Genomic DNA, 20785 nt, shown 5'->3' with positions numbered 1-20785 from the left:
TACTAGCTGAGTAATGCATCAAACCTGAATGCGCATTGTTGTTCATTAAAGCACTGGCTAAGTGCTGGGTTCTACTTTTCGTGTCAACAGCATGGCCCGTCTGCCACAAGCCAACAACCGCTCAAGACTCCGGAATATCATCTACAGCAGGTATCTATAATCAGGAGACAGATCTCCCAACTCAGTCTTCTCCTCCTCTGACAATGTAGATTGCCCGGCAGCCCGATCCCTGCTCTTGTTTGCAGACCAGCATGCGATCGCATAGATGAGACACGCAAGACCACTCAAAATGACGAAGGCGATGCAGATACTATACCCGGGGATGTACTTGGGTGCGTCCTTCTTCAGGAAGGCAAACACGGCAATGATTCCACCAATGTTACCGAAGCCAACCTGCCAAGCACTGCCAATCGAGCGACGGTGGTGGCCTCCCAAGTTCATGTTGAACCAACACACTATGATGGGCATGGCCGTGTAGGAGCCCATCGCCACTAGGAATAGCGACGCGTATTGTACGGACGTATTGTTATGCACGGAGATCAAAATCGCAAAACCAGCCATGGCGACGCAGATAGCGAAGATGGCGAATAAGAATCGATGGCGCGTCTTGTCAGAGATGAAGGCGATGATCATCGAGAAAACGAATGCCACAGCCCATGGAGGGACACTGTGCAGCTGGGTCTGTATGCTGTCGTAACCGTACGTCTGAATGATGCCGGGCGCGAAGTAGGCGTAGCCATAAGCGGGAACAATCAGGCCGAAGTACATGAAACCTCCGACAATGACCTTGTAATCTTTGAAGATGTTGCCGACATCCTTGATGGTTGTGCTGCGCTCCACGGCGGAACGCCCCTGATCGGCGCGGAGGCGGGCCGAGACAAACGCCTTTTCGTCGTCGGTGAGCCACTTAACCTCTTCGGGGAAGTCGGGAAGCCAAAAGTAGAAGAAGAAGCTGACAATGACGGTCAACAGGCCTTCGAGAATGAAGATCCAGCGCCATCCAGCGTAGCCGCGGATGCCACTCATCTTTCCGATCGCTGCAGCGAGGAGACCGCCGAAGGCTCCTGCGAGAGTGGTGCTGTTGAAGAAGAACGAGTATCTCCTCTGCGCCTCGTGGCGCCGGTACCACATGCCGATGAGGTAGAAGGCGCCCGGGAACATGCCCGTCTCGAAAACTCCCAAAAAGAACCGGGTGGTGCAGAGTCCAGCGTAGTTTGTTACGAAGCCCTGGAGCATGGTGACGAGACCAAATCCAAACATGTTGATGCTCAACCAAACGTGCGGCTTGAACTTCTTCAGGAGGATGTTGGAAGGAATCTCCAGGAGGATGTAGGGAACGAAGAAGACGACAAGCGCATTGTTGTAGAGGGTGCCATTCAGGTTCAGTTCCGTGCTGAGGCCGAAGACGTTCGCATTGGCGATGTTCACTCGGTCTACGAAAGCAAATGGCAATTAGCATTTGAGTTGCGATCGTGGCTGGATGCGCGGGCGGGGAAAGTGAGCTTCTTACCGAGGAAAGCTAGCAGGTACATGACGCAGAGGAAGGGAATGACCCTCATGTCCTGACCAGGTCAGTATTCACATGGTAGTGTTTCGACAGGGAGAACTCACAATCTTGCTGACGAGCTTGCTCTCCGTCGTGTGAGGGGGACACTCGACGTGCTCGTCGCCGTAGCCGGGGCGGTCAAGATCCGTCGCATGCTCGAGAGAGCGCGACGGCGACTCGGCCGGCTTGTTTTCCTTGTCGTACTGCATCTTCAGAGTCGTCTACTCTGAGAAGCTGGACTCAATTGAACTCTCTGCAACCAGTAGAGGCGCGCGCGACACACAGAACGCGGCGAAGGGCTGCAAGAGACAGGTGAAGGAGCAAAGGGGTGCGGCGCAAACAAGACTGACGACGATCCTGCCAGGGTCGCAGCCAGCTTTTATTTCGTCGCCTACTTTTTTGACCGTCGCAAATAACTGTGAGTCGCGCCGCCGACCTCGGGGTGAAAAGGTTCCCTGGAGGACAAGGCCGGTGATCCTCCCGTCTCCACACGACTCCAAAAAGTACGAACCAACACCACGTTGGACGTGGAGCGTGTTTGGTGTCTAGCCCGGCAGCGGTAAGGAGGGACATGGATGGGTGTCCTAAAGAGAAGTGATCATCCCCCCAAGCCTCCCGAGCCGAACCCCGCGTTTTCTGACCGTGGCGGGAGTTAATAATGCAGCACTAAGCTCGGGCTATTGCTTGTAGCTGATTAATGTCATGCAGGGCATTGGATCCAGTCAACGACTTGTGCTCGTATCCTGTGCATTGCATGCCTCTCAAAAGACATGGCAAATCTGCATAACTTGCACAAGATGTTCAGGCAGCAAGAAACATTCCAGACTCAGTGTTGGATCTGCAAATCTTAAAAGGGCCCCATTCTACCCTATTCACAACTCCACCCCGGCCCCGGGTCGGACTTGGCTCTACTCCACTCCTTCAGCCGATGCAGGAACTGTGACTCTGTGAGTAATCCCTACCACAAATTCCTTTTTGCGTGGTTGGCTCTTGGGTGACGGCATGCTGCGTCGGACGGACGCCGCCGCCGCCCTCGTCTTCTGAGCAGAAAAATCCTCACCTAGGGTTTGGTCCGGTGGGATTGATAGGATGCAGGTGTGAGACAGACCGGACTTAAGCTCGAATTCGGCCGTCGGACGCCCGGAGACCACCCGTTTTGGGCCTAGACTATTAGGGGACCACAGTGACTCAAACCACTGATGGTTCGTCTGGTTTTCTTACTCATGGAGGCCACAGACACACACTTCGCTTGAGCGGCAGCTCGATTGTCAAGCCTTGACAGCTCGCTTTCTACCCCGCGAACGCCAAGCCCAGCCACGCCTGGCGATGCTCTTTTGTAGCTTGTGTTAATCGATGGCACCTGACCTCGGCTCTGAATGTCGTGCGTTGCGATTCTTGAACAAACAAATCCAAAGAAGCTGCTCAGTCGGCCTGGCCTTAGTCTCGTGTTTCGACCCTCGTATTGCGACCAATCAGGGCGTCAACTCAAGACTCCTCTCAAAGCTTGCGCGTATTTCTGTTTCGTGTAACAATTGATTTCTTTCTTGCACTCTGCTCTAAAGCTGTCAAGCTGAAAGCCACCGTAACGCACTGTTGGCCAGCTGGAACCAACGGCTTTCCTTGGTAGCCAATCGCGATGCTACCAAACGCCGTTGCTGTCCTCGCAGGTGTTTTGTTTACGGTTTCTATTCTTGTGAAGAAAGCTGTACACTTCGTACATATTCCAGACAGGACGTCAATGCATAAGGTATCACCCGATGGTATTACTACGAACGATACATCCATTCTCCGAAGGAATTGATGAAAGGCCGAGAGCAGCATGAAAAAAAGCGAAACTGTCTCAGTTGAGGCTCGAATGATTGCATGTTGGCCCGCGGCATAAAACGAAATGGGGGTTCAAATGATGGTAACCTCGGCATTTTCTACAATGCTATCAAACAAAACCCCATCTGCAACAGCCGGTGCTGCATTCCAGAAGACGTCTTTGGTGAAGACATAACCAGATCGCTGGTAAACATCTCCCATTGTAGGGTGCTTCCAGGAGCTCAATACCAAGCACCCTACATGGTGGCGCGGCACATGAGCCGGCGCCGAGTTTTCGACTCCGGTAGGAAATCTCATAACTGGCAGCAGTATCATCCTCCCTGCTTGCTGTAGGACCCTGTCAGGAATGTCGGGAAAGAGCATCACATTTCTGCTTTTATCGCCACGATGCCCGAGATATTCACCGACTGCCACTTCCCCTCCATGATCGCCATAGTCTGTCCAGCAATACGTGATGAACATAGTGCCTCTCAGGCGAAGGAATCCACTCTTCACTTCAACTGTTGAGTCTGGGCCCTCCGTGGTGACATCCAAGTCAATCACTTTGACCATCTTTTCTCCACCTAGAAGGCTGTCGCCAGAACGCGAGAAGACCGGCCCATCGACGGAAGCCCATGACCAGGAAGGCGCTCGATATTCTGACGGGCGTGGTAAGTCTCCGTGCGTGTACCAGCAAAGCTGGTTCACAATTACGGATTGCCACATGCCCGCCAGAAACCTATCCCCGGTGGCTTGCTGGAAGAGCTTCGAAAGTCCCGAGAATGCGTAAAGTTTGTCTTCGGATCTCGTAAGCTGACAACGCGAGTAAGACTCAACGGAAACCTCCCAGGCGTTGAGCAATTCAGTCGTCATGAACCCTCTTGGGCCTGATACGAGATCTGCCAGGCTCCCCAGAGTCTTGAATCCCTTCATATGATCGGCTGGATAAGAGTTGACATCTCCTCTTGGGAAACCTTCGCATCCGCTCTCTTGGAGACACTCCCACATGACCTGCTGAGCCGAAAAGTAAATGATTCGCGACGCAAAAAAGCGCTCTTGATAAACCCAGCCACGGCAATGCAATGGAGACTCTGGCAAGTGATCATCCCAGTACCTCCGTCGGAATATGTAACACCGCACGGGACAGGTTGTTGGCGCAATGGTCAAAGTTGTGTCCACAATACCCGGCGCGATGCCTTTGGCTGCACGATGTCGGAAAAGCCCTCCTTCTGGACCATCTGAAGCAGATGCACAAATATTACACATCGAGTTGCTGTAGACACTAGCCATCATCGGTGCCTCCGCTTTCCAATCCTTATCGTCATCTTGGATGATGCACAGACGGTCGATCCATACATACCGGACCCCAAAGTGACGGGCGACAATTATGAAATCCTGAAAGGTCTGGGGTAATGTTTCTACTGGCCAGCCAACTTGAAGGTCGTTAATATTTTCAGATAGTAGTAAATGCTCAGGGTTGGGTGCCCAGCGGTAACTCAGAGTCATATACTCCACGGGGGATGTCTTGTCTAAATCCTTCGTTATTCGAAGCTTCCAGTCAGGTTCGCCTGGAATGCCAATGTCGACGAGGCGAGTCGGTAGCCATCCTGGTCGTACAGTTGGGGGGCTTCGACATTTTCCATGATTTGTTTTGCATTTCTTAAACCAGTTGAGGGCCTGGCTCAGCGATGAAGGTGAGGCAGTACTGCCTGCCAAGATCGTCGGAAACTCTGGTAAAGGGCTATCTGCGTGGAAGTCTCAGCAACTGTATGCTTGAAATCGGCATGCAATGTACCTGCAAGGCGATTCAAATGAATCATGATATTCACGTCGACTGTGCCAGACCAGAAGTTTGGGTGTCGAAACGCCACAACAACTATCTGATCCACGGTTTGAGCAAAGTCAACACGCATCTTATTGTTGTGTCGGAGGATTTGGAATTTGATTGGCTTCCAGATGGTTGCCCATACTTCTGGTGCAACTAAGAGATGATCGTGATTCCATAAAGTGGAGCAAATGAAGCAATTGTTTGAAGCCGCCCTCCTGAAGCTCTCGAAGCTTTGGCCTTCAGGGGTAATGACCCATAGCTTTTCGACGTTATCAAACAGAATGTGTTTTGATCGCAAGCCGTCTTCAGCTTGAATAACTTGCTTGCAGATCGAACATAGAAATGAAGTAGGATGTTCCATTGCACTACGAGTGGGAGTGGAAACTGACGGAGACAGCTTTGTTGTGTTGATCTGCTCTTCGTGTACTGTAGATGAGTGATTATTCGACGGTGTGTCCCTGGCAATATGTGCTCTTATCACCTGACTTGCTGAGTCAGGATGACATCCACAAGAAACGAACCAACATTCCGTCTTCGTCGTTGTACAGAGGCGAATACAACAATGAACATCGACGAATCAAGATTGCAGCTTTTCGGAGATTTCAGCAGCAATGCAACCGGCACAAGATGCGAAGATGACTAAAATTCTAATTGAACAGTGCGGATTGGCTAACACTAGAAACACAACACAATACAAGTTGCGATTGAAGTCTCGTGCATGGATTGACATGGAGAAAAGAGGCTGTTCGAAAATGCTTGAAATCAAACTACCTTACTATCACCGACCTCCCTTTTTGGTACGTCCTTCGACCGAGCCAAATCAAATCCCAAGCGCTCGCTCAAGCCACAACCAAACGCCCGTTCCCAGCCCCCATCTAGCTGTCTTGAAAAGTCCTCGAATGGCTCCATGCCTGGTCTCGTTTACTGGGCGATTCGTCTTGCCATGGTGCATGGTGTTGCTTTCTGAACCGGAGCCCGAACTGGCGGAAGTCTGCTTCGTGACTTGCGACTTTTCTTCGTAGGCTTTGTCCATCTCCTCAATCGCCGGGAGCCCCCAATTTTCCATCCAATCTCCCTTCATGAGATCTTCTGCTTTGATTCTGTCCTCTGGAAGCCAGCAGAAAATCTGCTCCAGCATCAATAGCAGATCTCGCAACTCTCCAGGTGGGACTTTCTCATCTTCATCCCCATCTTCCCAAATTCCAACCAGCTTCTCTGATCTATCTTTGTCTATGAGCTGCACAATGTGGTCTGAAAGATTGGTAGGGTCTCTGTTCCGAGGCGTCTCGTTGTCGGGGTTCGAGCCGTTATCATTGTTACCGGAGTCGATATCCGCCTTCGACGCATCCAACCATGTCTGTGGAGGCTTGCCAAGAACATGGACCATTTCGGCCCAAACCTCTTCGAACCCAGGAAAATAGGTTTGGAAGACGCTGTAACGCGCATAGAGCTCGACGATAATGCAGCCCAAAGCCCACACATCTGCAGGAAACCCAATAGGCATGCGAAGCTTCTCCGCAACCAATGCCTCAGGAGCGCGAGATTGCTCTGGTATATCGAGTTCATATCTATCATGCTCAGCGGGTCTCCATGATTCCCCGAAGTCACTAATCCGGAGCTTTGCATCATAAAGACGCAATTTGTGGGCATGTTTGTCGTTGAAGTACATCTTACCCACCAGGTAAGGTGGCGCATTTTCTGGGATGGATTCGTCAAAGTCGCTGACCTTCTTGCAAATGTCTATTGGATACTGTTGCGGCAAGCCGAAGCTGGTGTAGAGGTCTCGAACACTGCGCTTCGATAGCTCTTCATCTGGTAACGCTAGCAGCAGATTTCCGCTGTGTAAGTCTGAACAAAGTGTTAGCCTTGCTTCCTTTCAGGGAATGACAATCGATGATTGATATGGGACTTGCCTCCGTGAACAACTCCTTGGGAGTGCATATATGCAACGCCCTGTATGAGCTGTGCAATCAAAGCTCGAGCAACTTCAAGACGAAATAACCAGTTTGGATGGCTCCTGAATTTGCTTTGAGCGAGATTGATACAAGTTGGCTCACTGACAAAACAGCGATGACTTCCGTTCGGACCTTCTATCTTGAAAGTGTCCAAGCAGGGGTGAATGACCTCTGCTCCAGGGTGTGGCGAAGGGTCGCCTCGCAGTCGTTGAAGGATTGCCTGCTCATCGGAAGGAAAGTCATCAGGTTCGCGTTCGGTCTCTGCACACGCGATCTTAATAGCAACCTTTCGACCCAGGATTTCGTCGTGCGCAAGCCATACGGTCGAGAACGATCCGTTCCCTAGTTTGTTGATGATGGTGTACCTGCCATGAGAAAGCTGATCTCCCAGTTGAACCGGATGGAGGAAGCCTTCTTGGTAAAACCAGTAGCTTTCATCGGGCTCATCATCGTTGTATAGAAGGATTCGCATCATATTTAGATCCTCTTGAGAGTATGGCTCGCGAGCTGCCAACAGGGACACCATCATATCCCGCTCGGAAGAGACATGGTTTAAAAGGATACGCTGGGCATCTGCGGCATATCGGCCTGGTGGAAGCTTAGCCATCACGGAATGTATGTAGCCCATTGCGACTGACGGTCGTGGTGTGGAATGAAAAGAGGTGTAAGAAGTGCAGGAGTCAGGTTGTTTCAATATTAAGAGGGTTAACCTGAACTTAAGCATCGCAGGGCGTCCGGGAGCTCAAATTTATGTGTTCAGCTGGTGTTTCAAAGCCGCATAGAAGCCATTGCATATCATAAGCGAAAGGTCTGCAAGAACACAAAGTAAATGCAAGGGAGTCAGAAACTTTGGAACAAAGAAAAGTCTGTCAAGAGCAGGCCCTGGCTGCCAATCAAAGCAGCGAGCAAGGTTCTCTCTTGGCGGACGTCCGGAAGGCAGAGGCATTCAAAGACTACGGAAAACAAACCAAAAGTATACACGCATTGAATCATTGGCCATTCAACACACGAAGAGACTTAGGCAAAGATTCCAAAGGGTGATGTTGTTCAGAATCCGATTCTTTTGGGACCCGACATTGCACGCCTTTTGGTTCGAAAGATTCTTTTACGCAAAGTTAGCTCGAGAACACGATGCGATCGCTGTTGATACTCGACAAATATAGCTCGATCAACACAATCGCATTGTTTGAAACGCATGTAAACACAGCTCGTGAGTAGCGATCATCGCGCAAAAGGGACTATTAAATGGGAAGCCATGGGGTTCGAAAACCACCAAGCATCAACACAGCGTACCGCCAATACAATCTCTCGAGCAGCAGAACCATAAACCGAACACGAAATTCAAGCGATGACAACCGAAAACCCTAAGTTGGGAATGGTGGAGGTCATTTGGAAGATAGGTATACCACCAGATGAATCTCATGCCACTGCACTATTGGGTGCCCATTGGAAAACAGTCATTGACAACCAGTATTCATGCGATTCGATGCTAATTAGGTGAGTCTCAATTCGGCATATAACATGGTAAGTAGGCTAAAGGCTAACAAACTTCAGGTCTGATCTTCACAATTCAACGAAAATGACTTTCATGACACGCAAATTTCCTATCCAAAAATCCGGATATGTCAAGGACGACTGGCATATAACCACTTCTTTTAGAAACGGAAATGAATTTATCACCGCTCATGGGTATACACCAGGGAATGGGAACTACAATGTTCATCGAACAACAGTGACCTGTCCATTGCCAGCTCCAATTACGGCGACAAACAAAGACGGTTCCAGAGTGTGGCCGGTTGAACCGCTGGATCCCAAGTACACTCGGCGAATGTACCATGAATCGTACTTGGACTCCCTCATTTGTAAGTGAAGCGCAATTGAATTTCAATCGCGATAGGTTTCTTTTTCTAAATGCATTTATTCGATGGTGTGGATCTATTGTAGTAGAAGCAGTTCAAGGACAGCAGGTATGATTTGTATGGTCGCAAAAACGTTGGAAGCCTTCTGAAATAAGGCGTCGCCACGTTTATACTGTGAACCAAAACCTTTTACATGATCATTTTGTGGCTTGATTACCCAAGTCAGTGTAAGGATGTTTACTCTCAGAAGAAGATCAAAAAGAAGCGTTTCTGATCATCCCCCCCAAAAACGTGTTCGTTGTCTCCGAATGGAAGAAGTCAGATATTTTCGAGGTACATGTTATAAGCTTCCGCGAGAAGCCCAATTATCCTGCTACAAATAGGTTCAGGAAAGCCTCTGCGAACTGACAGACCCGAACTGTAAAAGTTGGGCAAAGGTTGATCCTCTCCATGTGCTTTGTTGAGTACTCTGTATGACTCTTTGTGCTCTGAAGAATCAGACCAAATGCAGGGAAACAGAATTGATTGCCTATCCATAAGCTATTGACTATAATAATTGTAGAAAGAGGGCGATGAAGTTGCGAAAAGATTAAATCTTCGTTATTCTGCAGATACCGTGTCCTAGGCCTGTTGCTCCAGTTACCTGCTGGCAACCTACGTCGCTGCCTAACGACTGCACAGATTCTCACACGAGTCTGATGATTTGATTTCAATGCATGCCTCAACCAGTACTCAACTTGTTGGGGCTGTCGAATTGCAATAGCCCACCGCATCTTTCAATCATAGCCTGCTGCCTTCAAACAAACACAATATGTTTACCTTCGCCACAGGTTGTGGTATTGTTAGTACTGACGGACGTTCATCAACTTACCTCCAATTCCTGGGAGCTTTGGATCGTTTCGTTCGTCGCGATGCCCGCTGTTCAAGCTTAAGGTGTGAGAAATCTTTCACTAGAACACTGTTCAAGTAGTCCACGCTCAAGGACTCTGTTAGGCAATCGGAACTTGACGGCCATAGCTTCTTATCCCCTCTTTTCTTATCAAAAGGTATGTTGGTCGTCACTGTTGAATCTACGACGTCATAATTGTCCCTACCTTTTGTGTATCCATGCGCTGTGGAGAATGTGCGATCAGTGTCTGGCCATGAGGTTGTGACGTGCCAGTCGTCAGGTACTGGTCCTGTTCTCGTCATTTTGGTGTTATGCAATCCGGACCTGGTGCCGTCGCAGTCAGTAAAATTATTCCACACTAGTGAGTGCCAGGGATACTCACCGGATCACAACTGTCTTGACCTCGTCTGCTTTCCCATCATGGCCATGCAAAGCATTAAGCCAATGTGCTTTGAGTGCTAGCTCTGCCATATCTGGTCGTACTGGCTTGTCACACTTCCATATTACCTCGACGACACCCGCAGAATCCGAGTCCGATGAAGAGGGCGAGGACATTGTTGTAATGATGATGCCAGCGATCGGGGTAATGCTGGGCTGGTGTTTTGCTTTCTATCTCGTTACATCCTACAGGTCAAGGCCTGAATTTGCGCATCTAGGGAGTCATTTTATGTAAAGTCGCAGATAGGCAGTCATGTTACTGAACATTAAATTCAGCAGTAGGTAACTTGGACACGCGATACTGTGAGAACAGAGGCATTGTTTCCGCCGAACTTCCCTTTGACACGTTTCATTGAGTCATTGACCCCGACTGCAAAACGAATGAACTCGGGTTTGAAACAAATGAAAGAACATAAGTTCAGAAATGGCCCTTTGGACTCTGAAAGCGCCGTTTTGTCTTTGCGGTGTTGACCACATCGTCTGAATGCAGCCATCCTTCAATGAAAGGAAATGGCTTGAAGCAAGGAGCTTCTTCCATTAATATATTATGTCATAGTCAAAGGAAGGAAAACATCATTGGATCCGCGTAACCCTACGGTCCAAATTTAGGTGAAAGGAAATCAGCTCTTTATTAGACCAGATATGTCTGGTCATGTCCAGCGAAGCCTGCCCGACAAATACAAAAGTCCCGAGATCTCCCGCATGAACAACGCGACTGTGTCTCCGGCAAATAGATTTTCTTGGCAGATCGAAGACTATCACTTTGCAAGCTAACCATTCTCGCTCACACCCACTATGGAAGCAATCCCACCAACCGAAGACACAGCCACTTACACTCCGTTGCGTTGACAGCGTCCGCCCCCCCTTTTTGCCGAAATTACGCACGCATAATCCCTGTATATACATGAAAATTTGCCCAACGCCACGTAGATATTCGTAGTACGGCAATTGACCTATTCTGATGGCTTCAATTGATCTATTTCTATTGAATCTCATTATCTGAGGGCATCGTGATGCCTCCTAAACGCCGCCGCGCGGCTCGGCAGGCGGATGATGACCCTTCTGGGCATCGTCCGTCACCCATCGCCAACGGTACGCGGAAACAACGACGTATACAACAACTGGCACAGGACGCCGCCAGAGATCCTCCTCAACGCTCTGCCTCGCCGTCGATCAGGATCGTTACGCCCGCCGAGAGGGCTCGCCGGGCTGCCGCCGCCGAAGAGGCCGCCGAGGAGGCCGCCGAGGAGGTTATCGTCGCCGAGGCTGGACCCGAGACTAATGATTTGGTGGCGGCTGAGTCTACATCGCGAAGAAAGCGTGTACTTATAGCCCCTCCGTCATCACGAAGAGCTCCAAAAGCGTCCTCTCGCCAAAAAGCAACGACAACGCAGAGGAAGCGAAAGAAGGATCCGCCGCATACGATCCGGCTCCGAAGTACTCTGCCTTCGTCGATGCCACCGTTTCGACCAGACTCGACCCCAGTTAACCCAACCCCTCGTCAAACCACTCGATTTGCGGACGATACGCCTACGGCCCCTCGCCATAGCGCTGATGATACGTTTATGTCGTTCCACGATGTATTTGAAGAGGAGGACGATATGGGTAACGAGGAACCAACTCTGCTACAAATCCAGGTTACCCGTGGCCCAGCGCTCAAGGGTAACGGTTTACCTGTTCTCGATCTAACCATCGAGAGCATCGCGTATAACAGATTCAGTATTGCTCCTGTATTAGATGCGAATAGTAGAGACTGGGAGGCAGACAGCGGCGCCCAACTTGAGGCAGAAGTGGCTCACTCGTATATTGTGAAGAAGGCCAATATCGCTGTTGTCGTTGCTTGGAGGAAGCCCACCAACGCATCTAAACCAACACCAATCTTCACTCGGGTCTATCCGTCTACTGGAGGGGTCACTTGGCCAAGTATTCCATGGGTTGATATTGTCCCCTCTCTTGAACAAGCTGAAGAGAGGGGTGAAGTCCACCTCACCGTCAAGTGGCAATACAGCGCCGTACCAATCTCTGGTGGTATAGTGACTGGCGTACGAACGCCTCGAAAAGGTGGCCGAGCAGGCGTTTCAGCCGGCATGCAAGAGGCGATCGATCGTGAGGCTAACGATCCTGCAAACGTCGAGCGTCGGAAGGAGGGTATGCACAGACAACTTCTCCGTACGCACATCTGCCCAGAGTACCAGAGATGTAAGAATAGTTCGGGCGACGAGAAGTTCAACTGGTGCTATATACTAGGCCAGAAGCACTACAAGATCAAATCTCACCATATAGAGAAGTGGGCGAAGGCTATTATGACTGGACAGGCTGGCGTTGACAATATGGAACCACCTAAAGAACTGCTTGGTGAGATTCTTCACGACCAGTTTATAGAGGATCAGAAACGCCAGGGCAAGAGAAGTAAGAATATCGTGGAGGTTGATGATAACCAGGAGACGACAGTGATGACGGAAGAGAAGGCTGAAAATGCCGCACTTCCATCATCAGGGTCAAGATCTGGCCTAACCAACGCCAACAGCAACGCCATCGTCAATATATACGGCAACGCGGGGGCGCCAGATCGTCATCTTCAATATCCTAACCCATACGTACAGCTGCCGCCGCCGGCGCCGCCGCCGCCGGCATATTGGCCATATGCGAACATCTCACAGTATTCGTTGCCAACTCTTCCGCCATTGAACCTTCCAAGCACTCGTCAACCAAGTATCGCACTCCCGATTCGTTCGTCCTCGCCAGTGGTACCGGATTCGCCTCGAAAAGCTCTAGATCAAGTGGCCAGCTTCATCAAGTGGTTTATATCCGTCCGCGGCAAGCGATATAACGTCGACGAAGGGTTCAGAAAGAAGCTACAGAAACTGCGATCAGTAGACAGTAGCTTGCGGGCAATTCGCAAGTTACCAGATATTTGGTTTACTGAACAGGGTTTTACTCAAGATCTTACCGAAGATGTCAGGAACTCGATCAAATCCTTCATAGACAACAGCGCCTACTACGGAGGGCAGTCTGACGCCCTCTCCGACGTGGTATCTCACTCTGAACTTCATTCAAACCATCGAGAGTCAGAAGGAGATGTTTATACAAGAATATACGCTGGATTGCCAGGAGGGACGGCGGCGGCGCCAGTTGAAAACTCTGCGGCGCTAGTTTCAGGCGAGTTGGGGTCATCCCGACATATCGACGCCCTAGTGCCACGTCAATCCATCGAGCAAGAGATCCGTGGTACGCCAGTTGAAGTTGGTCGACGTGGTGAGTGTATATAGAGCTGTTTACTGTCGAATATGGCTAACTTTGTAGGCGTTTCGGAACTCTTTGGTTTCGTTTCGTCACCACTGCTGTCAGCGTCGCAGATGCTGCCCACGCAGTTACAGATCGAACAAGACGAAATCGAGCAAGGCGATGAGGACAATCAGATTGAAATCTCGAGTGATACGTCGTCAACAGAGACGTATTACTCGGAGGAGGATAACGAAGAAGAGTGATACAGCAAGAGTGGTGTGAAGTTTGACTGTATGCGCGATTTTTTTGCATGACGTGTTCAACCACGGAAAAGTCTACCCATAGCCGTAGATTCAACACTGCCGCTCTATACGTATAAAAGCAATAGAATTACTGTTATTTTGGATCTGCAAACAATACACTTCGGTCCATCCCGATACTGGTTAGGGGCAGTTGAAGTCTCTGACTATGGTTGAAGTCTCTGATCGTGATGACGTGTCATCATCACAAATCATCGTCACAAGCATCAACAACGCGTTTCAGCCGTTATACAGGCAAAATTGATATGTATACGTAGCTACCGACGAAAACAATGGACGACGGTATATTTTTTGTGTTCTGGTGCGCTTGTGGCTAACCTTTTGGCAATCTTGTTGGCTACAATCATGGATTTGATGATTGACCATCATATGACGACACGATTAAGATCTATTGCGCGCGAACGCACGATGAAAATTTGGATTGCTTGCTGATGTTCAATATTGGCAGCAAATCCTCCCTTTTATAGTTCGATATCGTCAAATATATGCTCTGTCCCATCAAAGTTGACGAACGAATGGCGGAAATGGCCCTCGATCTGGGGTAGACGATACCCAATCTCCATAGCGCAGTCACGTAGATATTCCATGAAATCCCGAGTGTCATTCTCATCGTTGTTCCACTTCGAATACGTCTTCCTGATGTATCGCTTTAGATCGCCGAAGTACTCTTCGATGGGGTTGAAGTCTGGTGAATACGGAGGCAGAAACTCGAGATGGACACCTGATACCCGGCATAAACCCTCGATTTCAGGTATACGATGGCAGGAGAGGTTATCCATAACGATGACAGAGTTTGGCTCTGGAAAACGCCCACATTTCGGGATAAGGCACTCCTGTAGCCAACGAAAGAACCCATCGCCGTCAGTCGTACCATAATACGTAGTCAAGTGTAGGATACCGCTCAACGTGAGGGCTGGCAGGATCTGTACGCGAGAGTTCTGAAACCGATCAATCTCTGCAGTTCGAAACGCAGCAAGCCCTTTCGGCGCCCATCCAGTCCTCCGTATCCCAGTATCCTTATTGACGCCGGATTCGTCGACGAATACCAGCTGGTCGGGGCGATATCGTCGTATACGGTACAAGTACTCGTATCGTAGTTCGTCACTTCGCTGAGCAGCAATAATCTTGGACTTCTTGTTCGTCCAGCCAGCTGAGTTTAACTGTCGACTGATTGCAGAACGACTGATCTGGATCTCGAAGGCTTCAAATAGGAAATCTTGCATCTCTTCAAGAGATAGATCGCTGCGGTACTGCAGTAGTTCAAGAAGCTCTGTACGATGCCATATTTCCATCTTTTGTCGACTCTGGCGGCACCTCTTATATCTCTGCACTTCGCCAGTGATATTACGTCGTGATCTATGTCGTCGAATCGTTCGTTCGGTACAGCCAACGATACTTGCCAGCTCGTGGGTCTTTTGGTCTTCGAATGGCAGTATCATCGCGATCGTCGATAGCTGTAGATTCGATATTCTGGGCGCCATTGTATCGTCGTCGTCGCCCGGCGTCTTTCTCGATGTATCTGATATAATAAACCACGGACATGTACTGACCAGCGGCAAACTGTAAGTAACAGGGCACAATCTATACAGCAGTAGACTCTTGCTCAATATCGTGAACAAGCTGAGCTATCAGGAGAGTCATTAATCCTGTTGACTGCCAAAGCATTTGCTCTGAAGAACCGTATCAAGCCCCTTGGTATGCTTATATATTACTCAGAGCCATACAAACCGTATGCTGAGTAGATATATAAAGTCATACAGCAGGTCTCTTCTTCTGTTCCTCAGCAAATGTCATCTTGATCTCTCATGACGAAAATAGACCTTTTGTTGGTCGAATGGTATGGGGATGAGGTGACTAGCTGGGTTGGCAATGCCTCGATGGGTAGATTGACTGCTACGGAAGCATGAAATACACACCTTATGTCTCTATCGTGTAGTTATACGTTTGAATACTACTGGGACTATAGTGATTGACGGCAATTGAGGTGTTGGTGATGACTTTGACGCGTTTTGCGTGCGATGCAGAGAAATGCGCGTCACAGCGTAAAATTGGCTTTTTTTCATGTTTTTGCATAAGCGGGGAAAAAAAAGGGGGGCGGACGCTGTCAACGCAACGGAGTGTACATGAATGAGGTTGATGACTACAAACTTTACTGGGAGACGGAGGACGAAGAGCGACCGCAGCACTACTTTCCTGGCAGCTACCATCCCGTCAAAATTGGCGACACATTTTCAAATGGAAGATACACCATCGTCCACAAACTAGGTCACGGTGGTTACAGCACAGTCTGGCTAGCTCGCGATAAGAGTCAAGACCAATTCGTCGCACTGAAGATTATGGTCCCCGAGCAGCAATCGCAGTTTGAGTTACAGAACTACGGCGTCGAAATCGAACTTCTTCGTGAGCTTCATCGAATTCCCACGGGCCACCCCGGAAAATCGATGCTTATGTCTTGTCTGGACTCATTCAGTCACGATGGACCCAACGGCACTCATCTCTGCTTCGTGAGTCTGCCCCATCGGATCAGCGTTGGCCAAAGCAGGCATGAGTCCCAAGGTAGTGGAACATTCAAAGTTCAAGTGGCACGGGCAATGGCTGCTCAAATGATCATTGTCTTGTCTTTCCTTCATGCGAATGGCGTGGTACACGGAGGTAGGTGGAAATCACAAGGCTCAGATCATGGCAAGCTAACCCTGAAACAGATTTTACTCCCAATAACCTTCTTCTTGCACCGCCTAACCTGTCTGGTATGACAACTGATGAGCTCTACCGCAAATATGGTGAGCCATTCAGAGCGATGACGGAGCGCCATGACGGGAAACCAGTTCCCCGAGGTGTTCCGCCGTATATAGTGCCGGAAATCTGGTTTGGTGACCGAAGCACAGAATTGGAACTTTGCAACGCCAAGGTTACTCTGACTGACTTGGGCGAAGCCTGGAGGCCAGCGCTTCGCTCACGATATCATCTCAACACTCCAGACAAGTATTGCGCCCCGGAAGCAAATTTCGCCGAGAATGAAAACGTTCCTCTGGGTTTTCCGTCGGACGTCTGGTCTCTAGGCGTAGGGATCTTCGAGTTGTTCGGCGGTAGTCTCTTCGAGGCGTCACCAGACCCAGATGACATGCTCGAAGATATGATCAACGTACTCGGAAAACCGCCGCAGAGATGGTGGGATATGTGGGAAGCCAAGGAGGACTTCTTCAGTGGAGGGGAGGCATGGGATGAGAATGGGCACAGCCCGCAAATCACGCACGTTTTGCTCGAAGAAAGATTGCGGGTATGGGTTGACCGCTACCAGAGGGGCAGCATGACGACGGAAGAGATAGAGGACCTGCACGAACTCGTCAAGCAGATTCTCCGCTGGGAGCCTGACGATCGACCTACCGCGGACGAGCTGCTTCGCGCACCCTGGATGAATAAGTGGGGACTTCCTGCTCTGGACGCGATGTATGAGACTCGCGGAGAGAAGCACAACATCATGGCGGAGATAGATTCTGTCAATCGGATGAGACAGCCATCTGTGGGGGACGAAAACTTACCCACTACAAGCTATCTGACCGATGTGCTTGGTTTCTCTATACCTGAGATGGTAGCTTGTTGGTGGGAAAAGGCACGAGGGGTATTCAATTTTTCTGGGGCATAGGCTTGGTTATAATCTGGCTTGTATGTGTTGCGCCATGGTTGGCATTGACTGAAATAAAGTTTGCTTCCATGTAGTCTGCTCCGACAATCTCTAATGTTCTAAAAATATAATCGTTACATAGGTATAGGAGTGTTTCATTGGAAGGCTCCCGTTTCCCGCACCGAATTTAAGGTACCAAACTCATGAAAGCTTTTAGGACTGCGATTTGTTGAATCCAGCGCATGAATTTCAGAGAGCTTTGCCTGGAAGGCTTCTTTCGAACAGTTGCTTGGTTGGTGTTGTTCGTCTCTTTAATTTCTTCCAGCGGAGGTACAAACACGGCTGAAAGCGGAGAAAGATTTGGTTTCCCACAAACTTCACCTCACCCACCCTGGCTTCCTAACTTCACCCCTACGTCGTTTTTTCCTTATATGTCTTCAAATTCCGAGTATTGAGCATTTACTCTTCGTGTTTGAACTCTATCCTCAACATTTTGTTGGTATCCTATTTCTTTCCTTCCAGAAAGGTGGCCCCGAACTCCCCATGCCCCACTACCGAGGCAATGGACGTGTCCAGCGGCAGTTCTTGCCTTGTCGAAAAGAAAGCTAAAGGCGAAACGGCATCGCGTCAATCAAACATCGATTTCACCTTTGGGGAGACATGGACACAGGACTATTTAGACGAGCTGGATATCCTGGTCTGGAATGATGACGAGCCAGAAGAGTTCTACGCAAATTACTTTCCAGAAGGAGGGCTGCATCCAGTCCGAGTTGGAGATCAATTCGCCCATGGAAGATACATGATTTTCCACAAGCTTGGCCGCGGAAGCTTTGCAACTGTGTGGCTTGCGCGTGACGAGAAGTTGAACTGCAATGTCGCGATCAAGATCACCGGAGCTCATTTTACCAAGTCATCAAACGAAGTCGATGTTCTCAAATTCATTGCAAGTAACGAAGTCCCTAGTGTCAGCCGCGAGTACCTGCAAATCCTTCTCAATCACTTTGTTCATCAGGGACCCAACGGCATTCATAGTTGTGTCGTCAGCAAACCAGCCTGGTTTACAGTTGCTCAAGGTCTTTTCCGCATGCAAAAGAGGCGATCTTTGCCCGTAGAAGTAGCCCGAGCTATTACAGGCCAGTTGATCACTGGTCTGGCCGCTTTGCATGCCATCGGCATTGTTCATGGAGGTGTGTACTGTCAACGGATTCGTCTGAAGGTCGCTAACTCGAATACTAGATTTGCATCCCGGCAATATCATACTGGCACATCCAGATCGGACATTCACATCGCAAACCATTGAAGAACTATACAAGTCGTACGATCGGCCTACAAAGATTCCACTGCACTTGTACCAAGCAGCCACTCTCGAAAAGCCTCCGATCCCCGATAACGCGCCACCATACATTGTCGCGAGTTTGTACGCCCCAGGCGGATTCGATACTATTGAGCTTTCGGACGCTGAGGTTATAATTGGTGACTTCGGTGAGTCATGGAGACTATCGCAGGAGACGAAGCACGAACTTACAACATGGCCTCCCTCTCGAGCACCCGAATCCTTGTTTGGGAAGAGACTCAACCTCACCATGGATCGACCTTCCGATATCTGGTCTCCTGGATGTCTAGTTTACCGCCTCTTTGGAGTGAGGCCCATCTTGGATACGGTCCATTATGACCCCGAGGAGAACTTTGTGAGAGCGGTTAGAATGATTGGAAAGCCACCACAACAGTGGTGGGATCTGTCGGAGAAGAAGAACGGGTTTCACCACAATGCGGGCAACGATAATGAAGCTCACGATGATTTGAACGAATACGAAACCATCGACGAAACCAGAGCATCATTGAGGCGTCGGGTCATGGTTTGGCTCAAGGAAGATCGCGGTTCTGATATGACGGACGAGGAGCTCGAAGACGTGTTGGCTCTTCTAGAACCCATGTTTCACTGGCTTCCCAACGAAAGAACGACTGCTTCTGATCTGCTGTCCTCACCCTGGATGAAGAAGTGGGGACTACCAGCCATGGAAACCACGAAGAGAGAGCGGGAAGCGAAGAAAGAGGAGGGAGCAATGATAAGCAGCTCGACACAGAGTCACCAAGCTTGCGTCAATGGCGAGACTGGTATCTGTGAAGATTGAAATTAGGATAGAAGTCAATCCGAACTCTGTGGTGTCTGATACGAGCCAGCCCGTCACCTCACAACTAAATGTCGCCTCATATGCAGATTTCCCTTGGTACAGGAATGGTGGGCTGTTCTATGGGCTGGCAGAAGTGCTCACGAGGAGCGTCTGGAAAGCACGAAGTCTCACTGGCAAATTCAACACAACCAGCCGCAAGGGATAGACTCACAGGAAGCTTGTGTAAGAACATAAAAAGTCCATGAGATTATAAGGATAGTAAGTTCTGAACGTAAATAAAAATTGGATTTCTATAGTGGGTTGAAATGCAAGTACAGACAATCAAAACGCCATGAGAACCAAGATTCAACCGCATCGAAGGCGCAGGGAAAGGCCACGTCCAGCAGACCCACGTCAAAGCTATCAGAGACTGGGCCATTCAGCAGCCGAATTTCCTGGGTGAATATTAACGAGCCCATTGAGGTATGCTCCACTGTAGATATCCATCTCATACTTAGTTGGATCTCAGGGCATTGTCGGCCATGTGAAACGTTCGCTATTATTTGGTTTGGAAGAACGATTGTCTGTCCGCGTGACGAAAAGAATAGTGAAGTCATCCAAGCTGGCCGTATAGCCATGGGACGTGCAATGTGTGTGATCATTCTTCTTTCGCTTGTATGAGGAATGTCACATGAGGGGCCTTCTCGTGCCCAGGTGGATGTGAGCTAATTTGCCCTTGGCGTCTCTCCAAAACCAACGTAGAAGTGATGTGATTGTCAGATCTGCGCGACGTATCTATCAGCATTTCAGGGGATCAAAGCGAAGGTACGCGTATGATAACTGATTACCTGATCACAATTGTGTCTGGCGGTACTCCGTTTTCGGAGTCGAGGGCAGTCTTCCAGTGTGCCCCGAGAAGTCTCTCAACATGGCGCTTCAAAGTTGGCCGATAACCTTTCCAGATGACCTCAATCTTCCTATTCTCTGTAGAGATGGCCATATTGGCAAAGCTGGGATTCGATTCGTCAAGAGATTGAATAAAATATCACGCATTGATTGCTGTTCTTCAGTGTTTCCGTCGAGACTCGAGACCTTGCACTTCTCATATTTATGTTATCTATCTCAAAGTTATTTTCTGCCTTACGTTCAAAGATGTACACGTCTTTGTGACTGAACTTTCGGGGAAGAC

General features: G+C 49.4%; 5 protein-coding genes across 5 annotated transcripts; 2 read left to right on the top strand and 3 right to left on the bottom strand.

The window, feature by feature from the left end:
* Window positions 1-141: 141 nt before the first annotated feature.
* On the bottom strand, window positions 142-1755 carry prlL-24 (MFS transporter prlL; the record flags this gene model as incomplete). Its single annotated transcript, XM_036641005.1, has 3 exons — window positions 142-1433; window positions 1511-1562; window positions 1612-1755. 3 exons carry the CDS (start codon window positions 1753-1755, stop codon window positions 142-144), a joined length of 1488 nt encoding a protein of 495 aa, XP_036493461.1.
* Window positions 1756-5997: 4242 nt separating this feature from the next.
* Dyrk2 (Dual specificity tyrosine-phosphorylation-regulated kinase 2) lies at window positions 5998-7760 on the bottom strand (the record flags this gene model as incomplete). The annotated part of the gene is made up of 2 exons (XM_036641004.1): window positions 5998-7025; window positions 7265-7760. 2 exons carry the CDS (start codon window positions 7758-7760, stop codon window positions 5998-6000), a joined length of 1524 nt encoding a protein of 507 aa, XP_036493097.1.
* Window positions 7761-14324: 6564 nt separating this feature from the next.
* On the bottom strand, window positions 14325-15155 carry CGCS363_v009154 (uncharacterized protein; the record flags this gene model as incomplete). The annotated part of the gene is made up of 1 exon (XM_036641003.1): window positions 14325-15155. The coding sequence occupies one exon, from the start codon at window positions 15153-15155 to the stop codon at window positions 14325-14327; it is 831 nt and encodes a 276-aa protein (XP_036493098.1).
* An 831-nt stretch (window positions 15156-15986) lies between these two features.
* On the top strand, window positions 15987-17456 carry SRPK-2 (Serine/threonine-protein kinase SRPK; the record flags this gene model as incomplete). Its single annotated transcript, XM_036641002.1, has 3 exons — window positions 15987-16515; window positions 16566-17310; window positions 17450-17456. The coding sequence occupies 3 exons, from the start codon at window positions 15987-15989 to the stop codon at window positions 17454-17456; spliced, it is 1281 nt and encodes a 426-aa protein (XP_036493099.1).
* Window positions 17457-18047: 591 nt separating this feature from the next.
* SRPK-3 (Serine/threonine-protein kinase SRPK) lies at window positions 18048-19617 on the top strand (the record flags this gene model as incomplete). Its single annotated transcript, XM_036641001.1, has 2 exons — window positions 18048-18672; window positions 18722-19617. The coding sequence occupies 2 exons, from the start codon at window positions 18048-18050 to the stop codon at window positions 19615-19617; spliced, it is 1521 nt and encodes a 506-aa protein (XP_036493100.1).
* Window positions 19618-20785: the final 1168 nt, after the last annotated feature.

The sequence above is a fragment of the Colletotrichum siamense genome (genome assembly GCF_013390195.1).
Source record: "Colletotrichum siamense strain Cg363 chromosome Unknown KSG_Cg363_contig06, whole genome shotgun sequence".
Classification (NCBI taxonomy): domain Eukaryota; kingdom Fungi; phylum Ascomycota; class Sordariomycetes; order Glomerellales; family Glomerellaceae; genus Colletotrichum; species Colletotrichum siamense.
The sequence above is the reverse complement of the archived record's forward strand: the minus strand, read 5'-3'. Positions and strand labels throughout refer to the sequence as shown.